The sequence below is a fragment of the Phyllostomus discolor genome, chromosome 2, assembly GCF_004126475.2.
Source record: "Phyllostomus discolor isolate MPI-MPIP mPhyDis1 chromosome 2, mPhyDis1.pri.v3, whole genome shotgun sequence".
NCBI classification, from domain to species: domain Eukaryota; kingdom Metazoa; phylum Chordata; class Mammalia; order Chiroptera; family Phyllostomidae; genus Phyllostomus; species Phyllostomus discolor.
Window position 1 is genome coordinate 99,650,359 of NC_040904.2, and position 19,867 is coordinate 99,670,225.

Consider the following 19,867-nt stretch of genomic DNA (forward strand, 5'->3'; position numbering starts at 1 on the left):
CATTTTGAGTTAATTTCAGAATATGGTGCAAGGTGTAGATGAAAGTTCATTTTTCATGTGAATATCCAATTGTGCTAACACCATTTGTTAAAAAAGGCTATTGTCCCTTCTCCACTGAATGGCCCTTGCACCTCTATTGAAAAGCAGTTTCCCATATGTATGTAGGTTTATTTCTATCGTTTATTATGTTTTGTTGATATGTAGGTCTATCTTTACTTAATAGCAAACTGCCTTTAGATTGGTATCTTACAATGAGGTGGTTCTAGTCCTCCAAATTCATTCTATTTTAAAGTTGTTCTGGCTATTCTAGGTCCTTCATATTTCCATATGAACTTTAGAAACAGCTTGCCAATTTATTTTTACAAACAGCAACTGGGATTGTGACTGTGATTTGGTTTAGTCTACACATCAATTAGTGGAGAATTAACAATATTGAGTGCTGCAAACCATGAACACAATATCTCTCCACTCATTTAGAATTTGTTTAATTTCTTTTAGCAATGTTTTATAGCTTCCAGTATACAGATATTTCACAATGTTTGTTAGATTAACAATGTTTTGAAGTTTTCAGTGTGCCAGTATTTTATATTACATGTTAGTTATCCCTAAATAGTTCATGTTTTTGATGTTATTATAAATAGCACTGCTTTTAATTTTACTTTTCAGTGGCTGAGTTTTGTACATTGATCTTGTATCCTGCAAACTTGATAAACTTGTTTATTAGTTCTCACAGTTTTAAAAGAAACAGCTTACATTGGATTTTCTACATAGACAATCAAGTCACCTGAAGGTAAAGTCATTTTAATTTTTTCTTTCTAAACTGGGTGCCTTCTGCTTCTCTTTCTTATCTTATTGCACTGGCTATAATCTCCAATTTAAAAAAATCATTTTTTAAATTGTTGTTCAAATACAGTTATCTCCATTTTTCCACCACCACTTTCCCCCACCCCACCAGCCCCCACCTCCAACCCTCAGTCCTACTCCTCTGGCTTTGTCCATGGGTCCGTTATACATGTTCTCTGATGACCCTTCCCCTTCTCTCCCCCATTATTTCCTTCCCCTCTCCCCTTTGGTTACTGTCAGTTTGTTCTTTATTTCAATGCCTCTGGTTATATTTTGCTTGCTTACTTGTTTTGTTGATTAGGTTCCACTTACAAGTGAGATCATATGGTATTTGTCCCTCACCGTCTGGCTTATTTCACTTAGCATGATGCTTTCCAGTTCCATCCATGCTGTCACAAATGGTAGGAGTTCCTTCTCTCTTTCTGCTTTGAAGTATTACATTGTGTAAATGTACCACAGTTTTTTGATCCCCTCATTTACTGATGGGTACCTAGGCTGCTTCCAGCACTTGGCTACTATAAATTGTGCTGCTATGAACATTGGGGTGCATAGGTTCTTTTGGATTGGTGTTTCAGGATTCTTAGGGTATAATCCCAGCAGTGGAATTGCTGGGTAAGAAGGCAGTTCCATTTTTGGTTTTCTGAGGAAACTCTATGCTGTTTGCCACAGTGGCTGCACCAGTCTGCATTCCCATCAACAATGTACTAGGATCCCCTTTTCTCCACAACCTTGCCAGCACTTGTTGTTTGTTCATTTGGTTATTATGGCCACTCTGACTGGTGTGAGGTGGTATCTCATTGTGGTTTTAATTGGCATGTCTCTGATGGCTAGTGATACTGAGCATCCTTTCATATGTGTCTGGGCCCTCTGTATGTCCTCCTTGGGGAAGTGTCTGTTCAGGTCCTTTGCCCATTTTTTAATTGTGTTGTTTGTCTTCCTGGAGTGGAGTCATGTGAGTTCTTTATATATTTTGGTATAATCTTTAATGTTGAATAAAAGTGGTGAGAGCAGATATCTTGTCTTCTTTCTGATCTTAATGGGAAATTAATCAATCTTATATCATTCAAGTTGTGTTAGCTACAGGTTTTTCATAAATGCATTTCGTTAGGTTGAAGAAGTTCTATTCCAAGTTTGTTGATATTTTATCAGGAATGGATGTTGAATCATGTCATATGCTTTTTATCTTAAGATGATCACATGATTTTTTTAAGTTGGTAAATATGGTGAATTATATTGATTGATCTTTGAATATTGAACCAGCCTTGCATTCCTTTGTCACAATGCATTATCCTTTGATGTTTGGCTGGACTCAGTTTATTAAAAAATTGTTTAGAATTTTGGATATATGTTCATGAGGGATATTGGCTTACAGGGGTTGTTGTTGTCAGGTTTTCATGTCAGGATGATGCTATCGTCATAGAATGAGTTGGCAAATGCTCCATTATTTTTAGTGTTTTACAACGGTTTGAGCAAAACTGCAACAATACAGGCACTGATTAGCTGGGTGCCTCTGGTGCAGGGTCTCTCACAAGAATTCAGTCAACAGGTCAGCTATGGATGCCCTCCTTCAAGGCTTCACTGGGGGAAATCTACTTCCAAGCTCATTCATGTGGCTGTTAACAGGACTCCGAAAATCTATTTTCAAGCTCACTGACATGCTGTTATTAAGCCTCAGGTCCTTGCTGGCTGCAGGTTGGACACATCAGTTCCTTGCCATGTGGGCCTCTCCAAAGGGCAGCTCACAACATGGCAGGTGTCTTCCCTCAGACTGAGTGACTGAAAGAGTGAGAAAGATCCAAGAAGAAAGCCATAGTCTTTGTAACCTCATCCCAAAAGTGACACCTTATTTATAAGCAAGTCAGTGAGTTCAGCCTTCCCTCAATGAAAGAGGATTTCACAAAAGTGTAACTATCAGGAGGAAGAAGTCACTGAGGAACATCTTAAAGACTGCCTATCATAGTTGTTCTTAACATTATCTTATTATCCTTTAATACTTGTGGAATCTTAGGTGAGATCACTTCTTCCTTTCTTATTTGGGTAATTATATCTTCTTTTTTGTTCTCGATCACTTGAGCTAGAGGTTGGTGAGTTTTGTTAATTTTCATAAAGAGCTTTGGTTTCACTGTTTTTTTCCTGTTGTTTTTCTGTTTTCTATTTTATTAACTTCTACTCTAATCTTTATTATTTTCTTTCCTCTGCTTACTTTGGAGACTATTTGCTTTTGTTTCCATTTTGTAAAGCAGATCTTTCTTCTTTTCTAATACAGAGTTTAGTGCTATAATCTGTGCTCCCCAAATCTCTGCCACCAAGTACTGCATTAATGGTATCCAACCATTCTGATATATTGTATTTTCATTTTCATTCAGTTGAAAATACTTTATAGTTTCTCTTTTGATTTACTCTTTGACAATGCATTATTTTAAAGTGTTCTATCTAGTTTCCACATATTTCAGTATTTTCCAGAGATCCTTCTGTTACGGATTTCTAATTTAACTCCATTGTAGTTGGAGAACTTAGTCTGTATGATGTGCATCCTTTTAAATTGAATGAGAATTTTTCCATGTCCCAGAATATGATCTACCTTGGTAAATATTCCATGTATACTTGAAAAGAATCTGTATTCTACAGGTGTTGGGTGTAGGATTATACAAATGTCAATTAGGTCAAGTTGGTTGATAGTGTTATTCAAGTCTTCTATATCTTTACTGATTTTATCTTGTAGACTCCTTTCTAAAATTTTATTAAAAAATGCAATATATGCAACTAAACTCAAACATTACTTTATCATTTAGTTTTATTAAAATATTTTTCAGTGGTGCAACAGTAGCGCATCTGACTCCAGATCAGAAGGTTGCATGTAAAATATTTTTCTTTCCTCTAGCACATATGTGTGTGTGTCAGAATCACAAATTTAGAGACCACAGAACTGGAATGAAATGAAGCATATAATTGTGATGCACCTTTGCACAAATTTTATTATTTAAGAAAGCACTTTTGAAACTGGCTTATCTTATCTTTCCTTACCTGAACTTGTAAGCTACTTAATTGCAAAATCTGTTTTTATTCACAGTGCTCCTTAATACTTTATTCTTTATGCCAAGTCATGTTCCCACTCCAAGCAAGACAGATAGCAAATATAGTTATTCTACAACACTATTTGCAAGTGTTCCTTTTTTAACAGGATTATAAATGATTTTAAAACATTGCACTCTATAAAATTGTGTATAAAAATTATGTGTTTTGGGGAAAATAGTATGGTCCATAAACTTTGAAACATACTTAACTTTGTAACCAGAATACTAATAAAAATAATAATTATACCCATTAAAATACTCACACAGTAAATGTTCACTATCATTTGTACCCAGGATCACAGGATCATAGCTGATTTTTGTAGGCTCAAATCTGCAAGATGTAGGTCCTTGAGGGTATTTGACTCACATAAATAACATTACCATCAAAATCTGCTCTGGATCTGTGCTTTCTTTAACAATCAATTATTTTAAAACACAAGGGAAATATCTGTTCTGCTTCTTAATCTATTCCTACAGCTTCACCATATAGCCTCATGTTGTAGGAAGGACACCAATTTTTGAGGCCATTAAACCAGCTGCTATTTGTTGTAATAGAAGGCAGTGCCATTGTATTCTTAGCTTAAGGCTTCCTTCTTTAACCACAAGAAAGCTTGTGCCTGAATTTTTTAAACCATTGACTTTCTGGGGAAAAATTACATATGAATCAATAATATTGTTTTCTTATTTGTCAATCAGGTATTGATTTGCATTTAGAATTGTGTTGTAGATAAAAAGACGGTACTTCATCATTCTCTAACCTTGAAATGTGTGATTTTCCTAGTCATTTCCTTTCAAATTATTTTTATCCTCACCTGAGGACATTTTTTTATTGTTTTAGAGAGAGAGGAAGGGAGAGGGAGGGAAAGAGAGAGAAACATTGATTGGTTGTCTCCATATGTACCCCTACTGGGGATCAAACCCTCAACCTTCAGTTTACAGGGTGATGCTCCAACCAACTAAGCCGCAGCAGCCAGAGCCCTAGTCTTTTTCTTGGCAGCAGCCAACAAAAGATTAAAATCTTCTTCTTCCTAGGATCACTGACAACATTTTTACTAAGTACCTATTGTATTCCACAGTCTGTTCTATATGCTGGAAACAGGCGTGAACACACAGACAAGGTCCCTGTGTTCACAGTCTTTACAATTTGGTGGGACATACAGATAATGAAAAGATAAATCAATAAATATGGTAATATCAGAGAGTTATACTTGCTATGAAGAAAATGAAACAGTGATGAGGAATGGAACGAGATGTGGTAGCTGGGTGGCCACATGACAGAGAGGCTACGTTAGATAAGAAGATCAGGGAAGGCTTCTCTGATGAGGTTACATTTGAGCCAAGACATATACGATGAGAAGTAACTAGTCCTGGAAAGATCTGGAGAAGACTGTCGGGTAGTGGTAATAGTAGGGGCCTTGAGATAAGAGTGGGTTTCACGAACAGAATAAAAGTGACTGGAGCAGGCTTAGGAGTATATGCAAGACAGAGTGCCACATATCACTGCCATGTAGAGATTGACCCAGCAGATCAAGTCACTGCTGCTTAACAATTTCATGTCTTCCATGCCTCAAATTGCCAACGGCACCCCAAAATGCCTGCTAGACAAATTCAAAGGACTGGTCCTCATCTGAATGCCAAAACCAGGTAATGGATCGTGATACACTTGATCACCAAGTGTAGGGCTGGAGTGGGGCCAGACAAGTTTGGCTTCTCTGAGGGAATTGTTGAAATCTGATGTGGGCTCCATCCAGAAAAAAACAGCTGTGGGGCAGGGAGAGAGGGCTGGAGGCAAGCTGGGGCATTTGGAGCAGAGTGTTGGAGTGAAGAGATGGAATGGTCCCTGAGGGAAGGATCAAATAGCAGTGAAGGCAAGATTCTTCAAGTCCCTTCAGAAGAGAGTCATCATTTGTTTCTTTTGTCAGACCCAGAAGCCATAGATACTTACCCTGATGAGCCAGTGACTTTCCAGCCAGTCAGAATTATCTAGCAGAACAGCCAGGTAGCAGGGCTTCACTATTGTATAGAAACCTTAGCCCACCCAGACTGGTTCCAATTGTGCTGCCATAAACTTCAGTGTTACTTTGGAAGATTTCTCTACATATGTTGTTTTTAATATAAATACCTCATCTTCTTAGAAGGATTGCACACTCCTTTATGAGGAGAGACCCTTTACTCTCTTTTGGGGGGATACTTGTAGTAGGTAGCATAACCCTGGGCTAGGTCTTTCTCCTTCTCAAGGGGGAATTGTACTCTAAGGTCAGGACCACTTAGCAGGGGATTTCTTACATAGCTCAATGCCACAGTAAGAGACAAGCTTTATGGACTATGGATCCTAGCCAGCTGCTTATAGTGCCCAAATGATCCTAAAACTCTGGGTCTCATGAGTCTGGCTATGTGAGATGAGAAACTAGGCATGGGGCTGCTTACCTGTTCTTTCTGAAGCGAATTGTGAAGCCAAGAAAGAAGGCTATCAGAAGAAGTCCGCAGCTGAGGAAAGTCCACACAATACCCAAGAGGACAGGAGATAATGAAGAAATTGTCTTACTGCTGTGGTGGGAAGAGGTCTGAGAACAGAAGACAGAGAAGCTGTTAGGAATGAAGGCTCTTCTATAGATCAAACATGAACTGCCCCCATCATCACCAAAGCCTAGAAGTACATGTCCTTCATGAGCATTTCCTCCTCCTACTCCTTCCCTGCCCCAACATATATTTCTGAGCAGCCTGACACCCATGGCTGCTTACTTACAATTGTTGTCTTGCAGAGATCATGAATGGGTCTCCGATCCAGCTCCTGGCCAGGAAAACTGTCACACAATTCAGAGCAGTTTATTTCAGGCTCCATGTCATCATATGCCCCTCTTGCTGTGCACTTCTTCAGTCTTGGTTACCCGCTGGTAGGTAACCAGCAGATCTTTGACTAAAAGTTAAGAGAACCTCAAGTCTTTTCTTCACAGGTGCCATTTTGGAGCTGGTTCCTGGCTGAAAATCTGAGATGAAGAATGCATTCAGGTGGAACTGAAAGGTTATTTCAATGAGCTCCTTTACCATTCACCCTCCAGGCTCTCCTGGTCCCCAATTGCCTGTATATATTATGTGAATCAGGAGTGGGCATCTTAGTGACCATAAAATGATGATTCTGACTTGCCACCAGATGGCGGTCACTGCTCCAAGCACTCTCACACGGGTCCCCAAGGAAAGGAAAGCAATTAAAACTGTTAACCACCACCAAGCCCTTATTATATGAAATGTTAAAGGGACTTATCTAAGAAAAAGAAGACAAAAAGGCATGTATAGTAAAATGACAGCAAACTCGCAATTATTAACAACCACACCTAAAACAAAACCAAAAGAAACTAAGCAAACAACTATACATGAATAGAACCACAGAAATGGAGATCACATGGAGGGTTAGCAACAGGGGAGTGGGAGGAGGAGAGAGGGGGAAAAGGTATGGAGAATAAGTAGCATAGGTGGTAGGTAGAAAATAGACAGGGGGAGGGCAAGAATAGTATGGGAAATGTAGAAGCTAAAGACCTTATGACACATGGACATGAACTAAAGAGGGGGAATGTGGATGGGAGAGGGTGTGCACGGTGAAGGGGAATGAACAGGGGGCAATGGGACAACTGTAATAGCATAATCAATAAACTATATTAAAAAATTTTAAAAATGTTAACCAATTATATAAATACAAATTTTTATATACATATATAGACACACAAAAACACAAACATACCTATATACATATATGTGTAAATGGTTTATTAGAGGTTTAAATACTTTATATATTTTAATTATATAGTTATATTTTATTATATATAGTTATATACTTTATCACATATAACAAAGATTTAAGATAAAATATATACTTAAATAAATACATTTTAAACCTCTTTAATAAGCAATAATTTTAAAACAATGACAAAGCACATCTGACAATTAGACACAAAGCTTTATAGACATAAAACCCTACAGTCTCTCTTCAGATCCTTTTTATGGCCCAGCAACTGTAAAAACTCTAGTTTAACAAGTGAGGCACATCTTCCTTTTTTCCCTACGGGGAAATCCCCTGCCCTCCCAGGATCTTTCCAGGCAACTCATGGCTTAAGCGCCGTCTGATCCTGGGAGGCGGTAGGCTCTGGTGTCCCAGGCTGTCAGTGTGCAAAGTCTGCTGGCCACTCTGGCTCTTGTTCTCTCAGGGATTGGGGGAACTTTCTATGCCCACTCGGCTGGGGTCACAGGAGGATATGTAAGCCCTTTGCCAATAGTTTTTTGCTTGTTTTTTAAACTGTTAGACTACTAGAAGTGGGATAGGCTACTTGGGTAGTAGGGAGAGAAACTGCGGGCTCTGCAGATGCCCATAGAGTGGGTGAGTGCCCAGAGGATGACATCATTTCTCCCAGAAGACACTTGCAATGTGAGTGCTGTGATCTAAAGAGAAGCTCTGCCTCACAGGACAAAAGTAGAAACGTGGAAAGGCTCAAATCAGCTCTAGCACAAAAGGTAGACAGGTCCCTAATTCTTTCAAGAAATCTATCCCTTAGTACAGAAAACAGATTTGAAATTTTACCAGTGAAAATGTATAAGAGGATACTATTTTTGCTTTGTGTTTTTGAAACAGCTGAGCACAGTTTTCTTTTATTGTGGAGAAAAATTGGAAGAAGAAAAAAATAATTATTATTTCAGTAGCCACAGAACATAGGACTTGTGTTTAAGCCAGAACAATAGTGGCAGGTGTAGAATGCCATCTTTGGATTCTGCATGCTTAGTCATGAACAATGATATACCACCAGGTGCTGCCCATTCATTGGCCTCTCATATGGTCCTGCATTATTTACCAGGTTCATTACAATGAAATCCCAAGAGTACTAACAGCCACTATCTCCAGTCAAGACATTTAAATTCTTTCTGCAGTTTAGTCAGAGTAATGAGTGCAAAATTAAGACATAAATATAAAAATGTAACTATTTGCATCCTAATTTAGTTGAAATTGCTGAAAACACTGTTTTTCTTTTTCTTTTATTTAAAGTTAAACATCCCCTATTGTGCCTTCTACATGAGAGCAATATTAAAAGCCACAGGGAGGCCTGTACCACATTGATAGACTATATTTGAACAATTATCAAGTCCATGTTTGTATATCCTTAAATCATACTGAAGTATATGTCAGTGTGTGTGTGTGTGTATAAAACCTCGTTTTGTCCTCACTATAACAGTGTCGTGTGAGGTAAACAACACCAATCCCTCACTTCCAAATAAGGAAACTTAAAAGGAGGGAAGTAGAGAACCTTGCTCCAAATCTGTACAGGACACTCCAAAATCAATGTCCTCCCACCATACACCCTACACGAGGCAAACACTGTGGACTGACTTCTCTCAAGAAGTCACCAAATGGCCTGGTGGGTTTTTCATGTTTTGTTCCCAGAACTTCAATTCACTACTATGGGTTCGCTGGAGCATCTATACCAGTAGTTCTCCACTGGCATGATTTCACACCTTCAGAGAACATTTGGCAATGTCTGGAGACATTGTTGTTGTCAAAACTGAGAGGAGGGAACTACTGACATCTAGTAGGTAGAAGCCAGGGATGCTGCTAAACATTCTTCAATTCATAGCCTGGTCCAAAGAACAAAGAATGATCAGGTCTCAAATGGCAATAATGCCAAGGTTAAGAAACCCTGGTCAACACTGTGGATCTAGAAGGCTGACAATCTTAAGCCCAAATCATCCTTGGGAGATTTTGTGAATACAGTATGGCTTTCCATCTGAACATAAACTCACCGGGGGAAGTCTGATAACTGACTGAACTCACTGGCATGGAATTTTGAGCGTGAAGGTCCCCTTCAGTCCATGGATATCCAGTGTAGAAACTACATATGATGAAACTGGACAGGCATTTGACTCCAATGTTAGTGCACATTCAGAGATTCACACGTAAGAAGCTGGTGAAACAGTGAATGGCTCAGTAATTGAAAGGAGAGAGTTGAATGATTTTGCCTTTTGACCCAGCAGTTCTACTGCCGGGATTATACCCTAAGAATGATGAAACACCAATTCAAGAGAACCTATGCACCCCAATGTTCGTAGCAGCACAATTTACAATAGGCAAGTGCTGGAAGCAGCCTAAGTGCCCATCAGTAAATGAATGGATCAAAAAACTATGGTATGTTTACACAATGGAATACTATGCTTTAGCGAGTAAGGAGCTCTGACCCTTTGCAACAGCATGGATGGGACTGGAGAGCATTATGCTAAGTGAAATAAGCCAAGTGGTAAAAGACAAATACCACATGGTCTCACTTATAAGTGGAACCTAATCAACAAAACAAACATGCAAGCAGAATATAACCAGAGACAGTGAAATAAAGAACAAACTGACAGTAACCAGAGGGGAGGTGGGAGGGGATAATGGAGGGAAAGGGGGAAGCATTTTCAGGAATATGTATAAAGGGCATATGGACAAAACCAAAGGAGGGTGGGATCAAGGGTGGGAAGTGGATATGGCTGGGGTGGGGGGGAGTGGAGGAGAGGAAATGGAGACAACTGTACTTGAACAACAATAAAAAATATGGAAAAAAAGTGCTAAATGATTGGAAAAGTAGGTGGGGAGCAGTGTGTCCAAGAGGGTAATGGTGAAGTATCTGACCATGAAATAAAGAATCCAAGGCACAAAGAGGAAGATCTGTCCCCCCCCAAAGCAACCCCCAACACACAGCCACAAAGTCTCTAGAGAAGGAAAAGAACAAGAGGGGAGGAATTAGGGAGGCAAATGGACCTCTCAGTGTTTATGATTTTGACTCTGAAACCACGTAAATATTTTACTTAAAAAAATTAAATCAAAAAAGAAGTGAATCAATCTTTTCTTTTTTAGAAAATAAATCTTTAAAAATTAAAAAATATATTGAAAGAAATAAACCAAAGTATATCAATTTGATGATATAACCCCATAGAGAAGAATTATTTTAAGTAACAGTAACTTCATTATACAGCCTAAGGACAAAAAATACCCACAATGAGATCTTAAACTGCATTAGGTGGGTATTGTTCTTATTTTATATATATGGATTCACACATATACACATACACACATACAAATATCTACTACAAAAAGCAAATAAGTAATTATATTCATGTCCCTGGAACTAAGATTTGCAAAGTAAGAGAAAAGAGATACACATTAAATAAAATAGGCAAAAAAAAATTCAATCATTAGTTTCAGTGGGAAATAACAGTATAAACTCAGATTTTTTTCTAAAACATTCATATTTCCCAGATTTGGAAGTAATTATAACCCAGTAACAACAAACACTTCAAGTCCCCAGACTGTGGTCTTTAAAATTACTTTTCACTAAAAGGAATTAGTTTTCTTTAGCAAAATGGACAATTTTTAGAGCTGGAAATACACAACATGAATCTGGAATATCTTGTCATACAAAAAAATAAAAAAGTATCAGAGATTACAAAGTCATGTCAAAATGACGTGTGTTAACTGGCTTCCATTAGCCAATGAGAGGATAATTTCAGCATCAAAAATAATAACTGTAGTGCGCTGAAACATATGGCACATAGTAGGCACTCAATCAATGCTTATTGAATGAATGAATGAATTTAACATTTCAGGTATTAATAGATTACTGTTGAGGGTGTGATCTACAACACTGACTTAGAGACTCCTCCATACATGGTATAATTTCTCTTCCTATCATATATCAGGAAAAATTAACTTTTTTTAGAACATTTCTATCTCGTGTATAGTATACTTCTCTCTTTTTTGGTTGCTGGGAAGTTCAGAATCTAATATGTGGCTCACTTATAGTAACTGTGCAGTACTTGGCATTTCTGGCTCATTTTATTATCCTCCAACTATTTTTCTTTATCCTGATTTCCGTACCTCTTTATTTTTCACTTTATTATATATTTTATATTAAAAGCAGGAGAAAGGAGGACAATTGAAATAATAGGGATGTTTCCATACAATATGAGCAAATAGATACATTATTTGAAGTAACTCAACCTCAGGCTACCCACTAAGAAAGATAAGCTATGTTATCAACACCACATGCAAATGCATCAAAAATGTATGTGTGCAAACCACCACTACCAAGAGCATTGCACTAGATGTTCACTAAGGTTCCTTCTGACACCAAAATTGTCTGAGGTATTAGCTCTCTGTTAACTGTGCTAATGTAGGCAGCAGATACATGGATAATTATAAACATTAGGGAATGTAAAATGCATTTTTAATTACCTTTGAATGCATTGTGTTATGTTCCGGTAGCAGATTTACAAACATCCTGAATAAGGGTCACTTATACTAATAGTAAACTCACTTCTATTCCCTGAGCATACACTGCTTTTCATGGGGACAGCAAGCAGATGCAAGCAGGACAATGAGGATTCAGCCTCTCCTAAGACCACCTGCCATATAGACCCTCAGTAGAGAAGGTGGCTCACAGTTGTAAATACTTACTAAGAGAGCATGGGCATAATATTCACATGGGAAAATATTGCCTATTGAGGAAGACATAGTTGAGCCAGGGAAAGAAGATGAAATCATAGACATGGTAGAGCTGGAAGAAACCTCAGATATCTAAATGTCCAATCTCATCTCTTCATTTTACTCATCGGAAAACAGCCCCACACAGGTCAAGAGGCTCAGGATCACACAGTGAGTGTAGGAATAAACTCAAGGTCTCCCAAGTTCAGTGCTCTTTCTATACCACTTTAAAGGACCTTTATAGGAAGTTATGGTTGTTAGCCTTTCACACATTTGGGACGTGTGGGGTCGAGGCCTGGGGTTGGGAAAGCTGGCAGGATCATAAGGGTAACAGCTTAGGGCTTGGTGAGAAGTCTGTGGAAGGGGTCCAAGGAAACAAGAAACCCAGTGGAAGGGGAAAGAATATTCTCTTGAGAGAGTATAAGTTTTGGAACTTGTATATTTTCTCCTCAACAATGTAAAGTGGACTGAGTTAATCTGCTTCTCAGAACTTCATATTTACCTTATAAGAGGGAGAGATGGTAAAAGTTTCCTTGTAAAGCCTCTGAAGTATCTCCAATTGAGGTCTCCGCAACACTTTCGTGGTTTCTGAAAGCCATCCCAAGGACCCTGAAACCAGGCTCCCACAGGGATTCTTTATTTACCACAGGGAAGAGCAGGGAGAGGATACATGGCTGTTCCAAACACACCTCTCTTAGGGAATTTTAAAGCAAAATAGAATCGCTTGATTCCCCTTGACAGGGATGAGGGCAACTTCATGCGCTCCCTTACTCGAATGTGGATCTCCAGGAAAACAGAGCTTTGAGATCTTTGGGCTTTGCATGATTTCTTGAACTGTCCCACCATCCATTCCTAATCCCTATGATCCAAAACCTCTGCCCTCCTAAGTTTCCCAGCAGACAGTGATCTTCCCACAATCTGGAGGACATTTTTGCTCGACGTTATACAAGGCTGTACACAACCTCTTAGTTTCATATGACTTGTAACTTTTCTTCTCCTCAACCTAATTTCTCCCTTTACAATACAATGTCTAAACTTTTCTGGTTGCTTGGTAGAATTATAATGAATCAGACTGGCTACTGGATTGGGTCCCCCTTGGGCTCTGGGAAACAGTGTTGTAAATAGTAAGTTTACTGTAAACACTAGGTCAGTCAAATACAGGGCACATCCCTGAGCCCCTGGCTAGTTCAGCCCTCCATCCCAGTACTTGGAATTTGGTTTCACTTCACAGATCTTAGGACCATCAGGTGTAAAGAGTGGCACTGCATGAACAAAGCTGAGGCTGAATTTAAGTCTCAGTGCCATCATTTTCTGTGTCTTTGGTTAGTTACTTAAGTTCCCCATTTGTTAGGTGCCTCCTCAATAAAATGAGGATAATGCTATTCACATCTGAAAGAGTTTGCTGGTGATTAAATCACATGATGTATAGGATGTATGCAAATGTAAGTTATACATACTAGATCACCAATATTCATCAGGTTCTTTCATTTCCATGATGTATAGGGTCATCTGTACAGAAGACTTGGGGCATATAACTGAGGTTATCCATCTTATTTCTCTAAATTTCCTAACAGAATCCCAAGTTCTGAATCATTAACATATCTTCTAACATGAAAAATAATATTCTTTATATTGTATTCAAAATCAGATTTTGTAAGAATAATGAATTATAGATCCTCACTGGTAGAGATCATATTCATTAATTCAATCAATATTGATTAATCAATTATTATGTGCTAGTCACTATGCTAAGACATAGGGATGCAGCAGGGAACAAGCCAACACAGTCTTGCCCTATTACCTAGCACAGTGCCTGGTACAAGGTAGATGATCAATACCTATTTGTTGAAGTGGACCCAGAGACATTTAGAAAACCTTATACAGAACAGGAGTCCTGGACTCCCAGGAATGATCTACAGGACTGTCCAGATACTATTATAACTCAGGAGAAACAGGAGGATTGATTCATGAAGGTGGGCTCGAACATCTCCCTTTGACACAGTGGAGCATGTGCTGCTTTCTGAGCCCTACACTGATGTCTTTTGCTGACTCTCTCTGAACTCTCAGGTATAAGCTGACACAACCACACAAACTGAGCTGTCAGTCACTACTACCTTATAGATGGATTTTAGAGACATTTTAGTATTCAACACTATTGCCAGGGACTGGAGTTGGAAATTAAAAGCAAACAAACGAACAATAAACAGCAGCAACATACTAAAACTTTTATCAACTTCCCAGAGTTGTACTGTTACCATACTTAAAAGCACTTAGGTACTATTATGCGAATTATAAATGACGATTTCCATAAAAACTACTCACAAATTGTCAATTAGTGTTCATTAATATGCAATAAAATTCTCATTTCAAAATGCAGAATTAATTCCACGTGGCTGCCCTCCTTTGATGAGAACTGCTGTGAAGAGCTCCATGCTATATTACTCAGTGAAACAGTAAGATGTCACCATGGATCAAGCTTCAGGCACCAGAAGGACCAGAGAGAATGATCATTTGAAGCTTTGAGAGGCTGGTTTTGGGCAGCTCAAGTTTTATGCTGCTACAGCTGAGACCTCCGTCCTGTGGGGTACTGAGATCATAGGCTGAGTGAGTTCATTAATCTCTCTTGCAAACAGATTCATGGTGATATTGAGCATTCCTTCAAAGGACATTTGTGAGAGTCCCACACAGTTGGAAAAAGGTGAATAAAACTTCGTTCCTAGGGTCAATCTGTTCAGGAGACTGAATGTTCTAGTCCTCAAGAAAGCAGAGATGCAAGGTCCTTGGAATTATTGGGACTCATCCTTGAAAAGCCTCCTGGTCAGAATTTTTACAAGAGAATTTATGTGCTCTGTCTCTAAATTCCAATTTTAGTTGGGTATGGGATTTCTCCAAACTGTTGTTCATTGTTGCTGTGCAACCCAAGACACTTGTATGAGAGCAATTCTGGCTCTTTGAGGATAAAGATGAAAAATACCCACCATCACCCTTAGACTTTTTATTCTGCAGCCACTTCCTTAACAAACTGTCCTAAATTTGCTCAGGAAACAAGGGACTAGAGAATAGGATTTTCTAAGTATAATTTAACACAGTGGCTATCAAACTTTAGCACACATCAGAATCACCTGGAGAGCTCCCTAAAACTGTTTGTTTTAGGGCCCCCACCTCCAGAGTTCTGGTTCAGTAGGGCCTGAGAATTTGCATTTCCAGTAAGCTCCCAAGTGATGCTGCAGCTGCTGATCTGGAAATCATACCATGAGAACCCCATTGCAGCTAAAGAAAATATAGGGCGTTTATCACAATTTAAACCACACAAACCCATGGCATACTTGTTACTCCAAGCTGCCATGACAAGGCTCATGTACACACTTATAGACCAAGCCATTTGAATCATTCATTAGAAATTAATTTCAGAGAAGTACTCTTGCTATACTAGACACTTAGAGCAGAACTCACTCTTTTTATTCTTCAAACCATGATTCATAAATAAATATTTTTTGGATATGAGATACTGATGGAAGTTATAGACCCTCTCCTTAAAAACATATACAAATGTGTAATATTTTACAGACAAAAGGAAGAGGAAAGGTCACAGGCCACCCATCAGTGCCTCCCATAAGCCCCAGTCCCAAGTAAAGAGGTTCATTTCAAACGACAACTCAGTTAAGCCAGGGATTTAAATATTTTTTGTTTTTCTTCATAATGTTCCCTTAAATCATATATTTCTTTCTGGCTACCCACTACTAAAGAATGGTACACTGAGATGACAAAAGCTATGACAAACTCCATCACCAATTAAAACATTTTAATAATCATTTTTGCAGAGAGATCCAAGATACTGCAGAGTAGGTGGAAGTTACACTCATCTCCTCCCAGAAACAAACTGGAATTAAAGCTAAAGTATAGAACAAGCAACCTGAATAACCAACTGAAGACAAGCTGAACAGAAGTCTTATAACCAAGGATTTACAAAAGCTATGTCCAGGAAGGGCAGGGACATGAAAAGGGTGACTCTCACAGGCGGCAGCTGACAATGCAGACAGATATCTTAGCTGCAAAGATTCCCCCTAAGGAATGAGGGGACTCAACCCCGGTGCTGCAGGGCTCTGGAGCCCAAAGCACTTGGAGCTTGGAGGGGGCACCCAAATAATATCTGGCTGTGAAAATTAGCAGGGATTCTGTCAGTGGGGCAGAGAGGAGTCTTCTAGAGACATAGATGCCCTCTTAAAGGGCTAGCACACAAAATCTCATTCACACACACCCTGGCATCTAGTAGAGGGAAGGTGGAAGAGACTAGAGTCTGTGAGGAGAATATAGGGTTCGTGGCTCTGGGGAGATAGCTGAAGGAACAGCTGCCATGATCCCTGTGCTGAGTCTCTCTCCCAAACCACCTGTAGACACCATCTTCTCTGGGTGGAGCACTCCCCTCCAAACAGCAACAGCTAGCCTGGGGGAATGCAACACCCTACCCTCCCAACTCCCTGTTGCCCCACCCCCACAGAGCTCACACCCTGGGGGGTACTCAGCTTCCTGGGCCTGGGGTATGGAGATACAGGCAGATTTAGGGTGGGGGTGGGGGAGGTCAGTGACTGAGTTTTGTGGCTCTGTGACAAAGGCCAATCCCCCACCTTCCTGTGAGCCTGACCAGCACCTCTCCTCAAAGGAAATCCACTTCCTGACTCTTGGTAGCCCTGCTCTGCCAAGCTCAGGCTCTTCAGGAGGTCTGGGAGGAATCCAGGATAGACTGAATTTTGTGGCTCTAGCACTGGGGCCATTTTTTCCTTACGCACCAGTGCAGAGCGCTCTCTTCACACAGCTTTATCTTGGTCTATTTGGGCCTGATAAACTCTGTTGGCATCACCCTCAGGACTCCCTGAGACCCTGCCCTACCACAAAGGTCAGCAGGCACCCAGAAGGTGGCATCCAGACTTGGTATACTCTGGGATTTTTGCTGAGTAGTCTCAGACCCAGCACTGACACTGAGTATGAACCTGTATTAACCTGATAAATGCCACTCGCCCATACCTGGTGAATCACTGAGAATCTACCTTTTGCAACTCGAGTACTGCCAGAGGCTCTTTCAATGACTGAGCCTAATCGGCAGGGGCAGGCAGAGGCAAGTAGAGGCATGCAGAGGTGGATCACTGGCTGCCCCTGGGCTTGGTGCTGGTGGAAGCAGGTCTTGGCATACAGCTTGGACTTTCCCATGCACACTCAGTCCTAGGGAAGCAGCCACAAACTGTGAATCACTTTGTTGCTCCAAAAAGATTGCTCAGGGCTAGTCACAGGCAGCATCTGACATTGACCTGTACCAGAGTCCCACCTAAGAAGCCCCAGAACCAACACACCCAATGGCCAGCTTCAGAACCATCAGGGCAGGATCCAGTTATCTTCATCAGCAACACATCCAAAGGGGTATCTCAGAAGGCTCCAGACCCACAGAGTGGAAGGCAAATTCCACTTCATGGGGTCAATATCCACACAGCAACTTACACACTGTGGTTGGGGTTGATCCTTACAGTCAGCCAGCCTGAAGGTTGACACCATGCACAGATGAACCAATAACAATGAACACTCAGTTAAACAGGAGAACTCACATAACCCAAAAGAGGCACTTTCCTGGAGTACCCAACTCAGGTGATCAAGGTGATAGCACCACTGGGTGCCACAGGACACCTACTACATAAGGCCACACTACCAAGACTGGGGGGCATAGCAGATATACCTAACACACAAAATAAACATAAAGAGACAGCCAAAATGGGTAGACAGGAAAACATGTCCCAAATGAAAGAACAAGAGAATTCTCCAGAAAAAAGCTAAATGAAATGGAAGTAAGCAAGATACAGATCTATATCTATAAGATATAGAGTTCAAAACAATGGTTATAAGGATGCTGAAGGAACTTAGGGGAACAATGTATGAAATCAGTGAGAACTTATAGAGATAGTAAGCATGAAAAAGCACATAGAAAACCTAAAAAGAACCAGTTAGAAATGAGCAATATAATTACTGAAGTAAATAATAAACTAGAAGGAACAAACAGTAGGTTAGATAAAGCAGATGACTGAATCATTGATTTGGAAAACAAGGTACCAAAGAACTCTCAACATGAGCAGCTAAAACAAAAAAGGATAGTTTAAGAGATCTTAGGGACAACATGAAGAGTAACAACATCAGCATCATAGGTATACCAGAAGGAGATAAGAGAGAGAAATGGATTGAGAACCTATTTAAAGAAACAATGACTAAAGCCCTGGCTGGTGTGGCTCAGTGGACTGAGCACCAGTGTATGAACGAAAAGGTAGCTGGTTTGATTCCCAGTCATGGCACAGGCCTGAGCTGCAGGCCAGGTCCCTAGTAGGGGGTGTGAGAGAGGCAACCATGTATTTCTCACAAACTGATGTTTCTCTCTACCTTCCCCTCACTCTAAAAAAATAAATAAATAAAATCTTTAAAGGAAAAAGAAATAATGACTGAAAACATCCCTAGTGAAGGAAAAAGATACACAAGTTCAGGAAGTACAGAGAGTCTCAAACAACATAAACCAAAATATGCCCACACCAAGACACATCATAATTAAAATGTCAAAGATTAAAGATAAAGAGAATCTTAAAACCAGCAAGAGAAAGACAGTTAGTTACCTACCAGGTTGCTCCCATAAGACTGTTAGCTCATTTTCTCAACAGAAGACTGTTTCTCAACAGAAACATTTCAGGACAGAAGGAACTGGCACAAAATATTCAAAGTGATGAGAAGCATGACCTACAACCAAGACTACCTTATCCACCAGGCTATATTTTAAAATGTAATAAGAAATAAAAATAAGTAAGTAAAGAGCTTCCCAGACAAGAAAAAAACTAAAGGAGTTCATTATCACCAAACCAGCATTACAAGAAATGTTAAAGCATCTTCTTTAAGAAGAAGAATAAAAAGAAGAAGAAGAAGAAGAAGAACAACAACAACAACAACAACACAGTTAAAAGAACAAAGTGGTAATGAATATGTACTTAATACATACTTAATCAATAATCACTTTAAATGTAAGTGGCTTAAATTTACCAATGAAAAGACATAAGGTAGCTGAATGGATAAGAAAACAAGACCCATATATATACTGTCTACAAGGGACCCACCTCAGGATGAAAGATACACATGAACTAAAAGTAAAGAGATGGAAAAAAGATACTTCATTCAAATGGAAATGAAAAAAAGCTGGGGTAACAACACTTATATCAGACAAAATAGAATTTAAAACAAAGGCTATAATTAGAGACAAAGAAGGATATTATGTAATGATAAAGGAATCAATCCAACAAAAGGATATAACTCTTTTTTTAAAATATTTTATTTATTTATTTTTAGAGAGGGAAGGGAGGAAGAAAGAGAGAGAGAGAGAGAAACATCAATGTGTGGTTGCTGGGGGCCGTGGCCTGCAACCCAGGCTTGTGCCCTG

General features: G+C 39.5%; 1 protein-coding gene across 1 annotated transcript in view; it reads right to left on the reverse strand.

Moving 5' to 3' along the window:
* Positions 1-19,867, reverse strand: part of GPR156 (G protein-coupled receptor 156) — a 101,260-nt gene that overhangs the window by 56,685 nt on the left and 24,708 nt on the right. The window contains exons 2-3 of the mRNA XM_028504954.2: positions 6,664-6,904; positions 6,345-6,481 (exon numbers count right to left, since the gene is read on the reverse strand). Of these exons, the coding sequence (XP_028360755.1) occupies positions 6,345-6,481; positions 6,664-6,759 (233 nt within the window). The 5' untranslated portion in view covers positions 6,760-6,904. The remainder of the gene's footprint in view (positions 1-6,344; positions 6,482-6,663; positions 6,905-19,867) is intronic.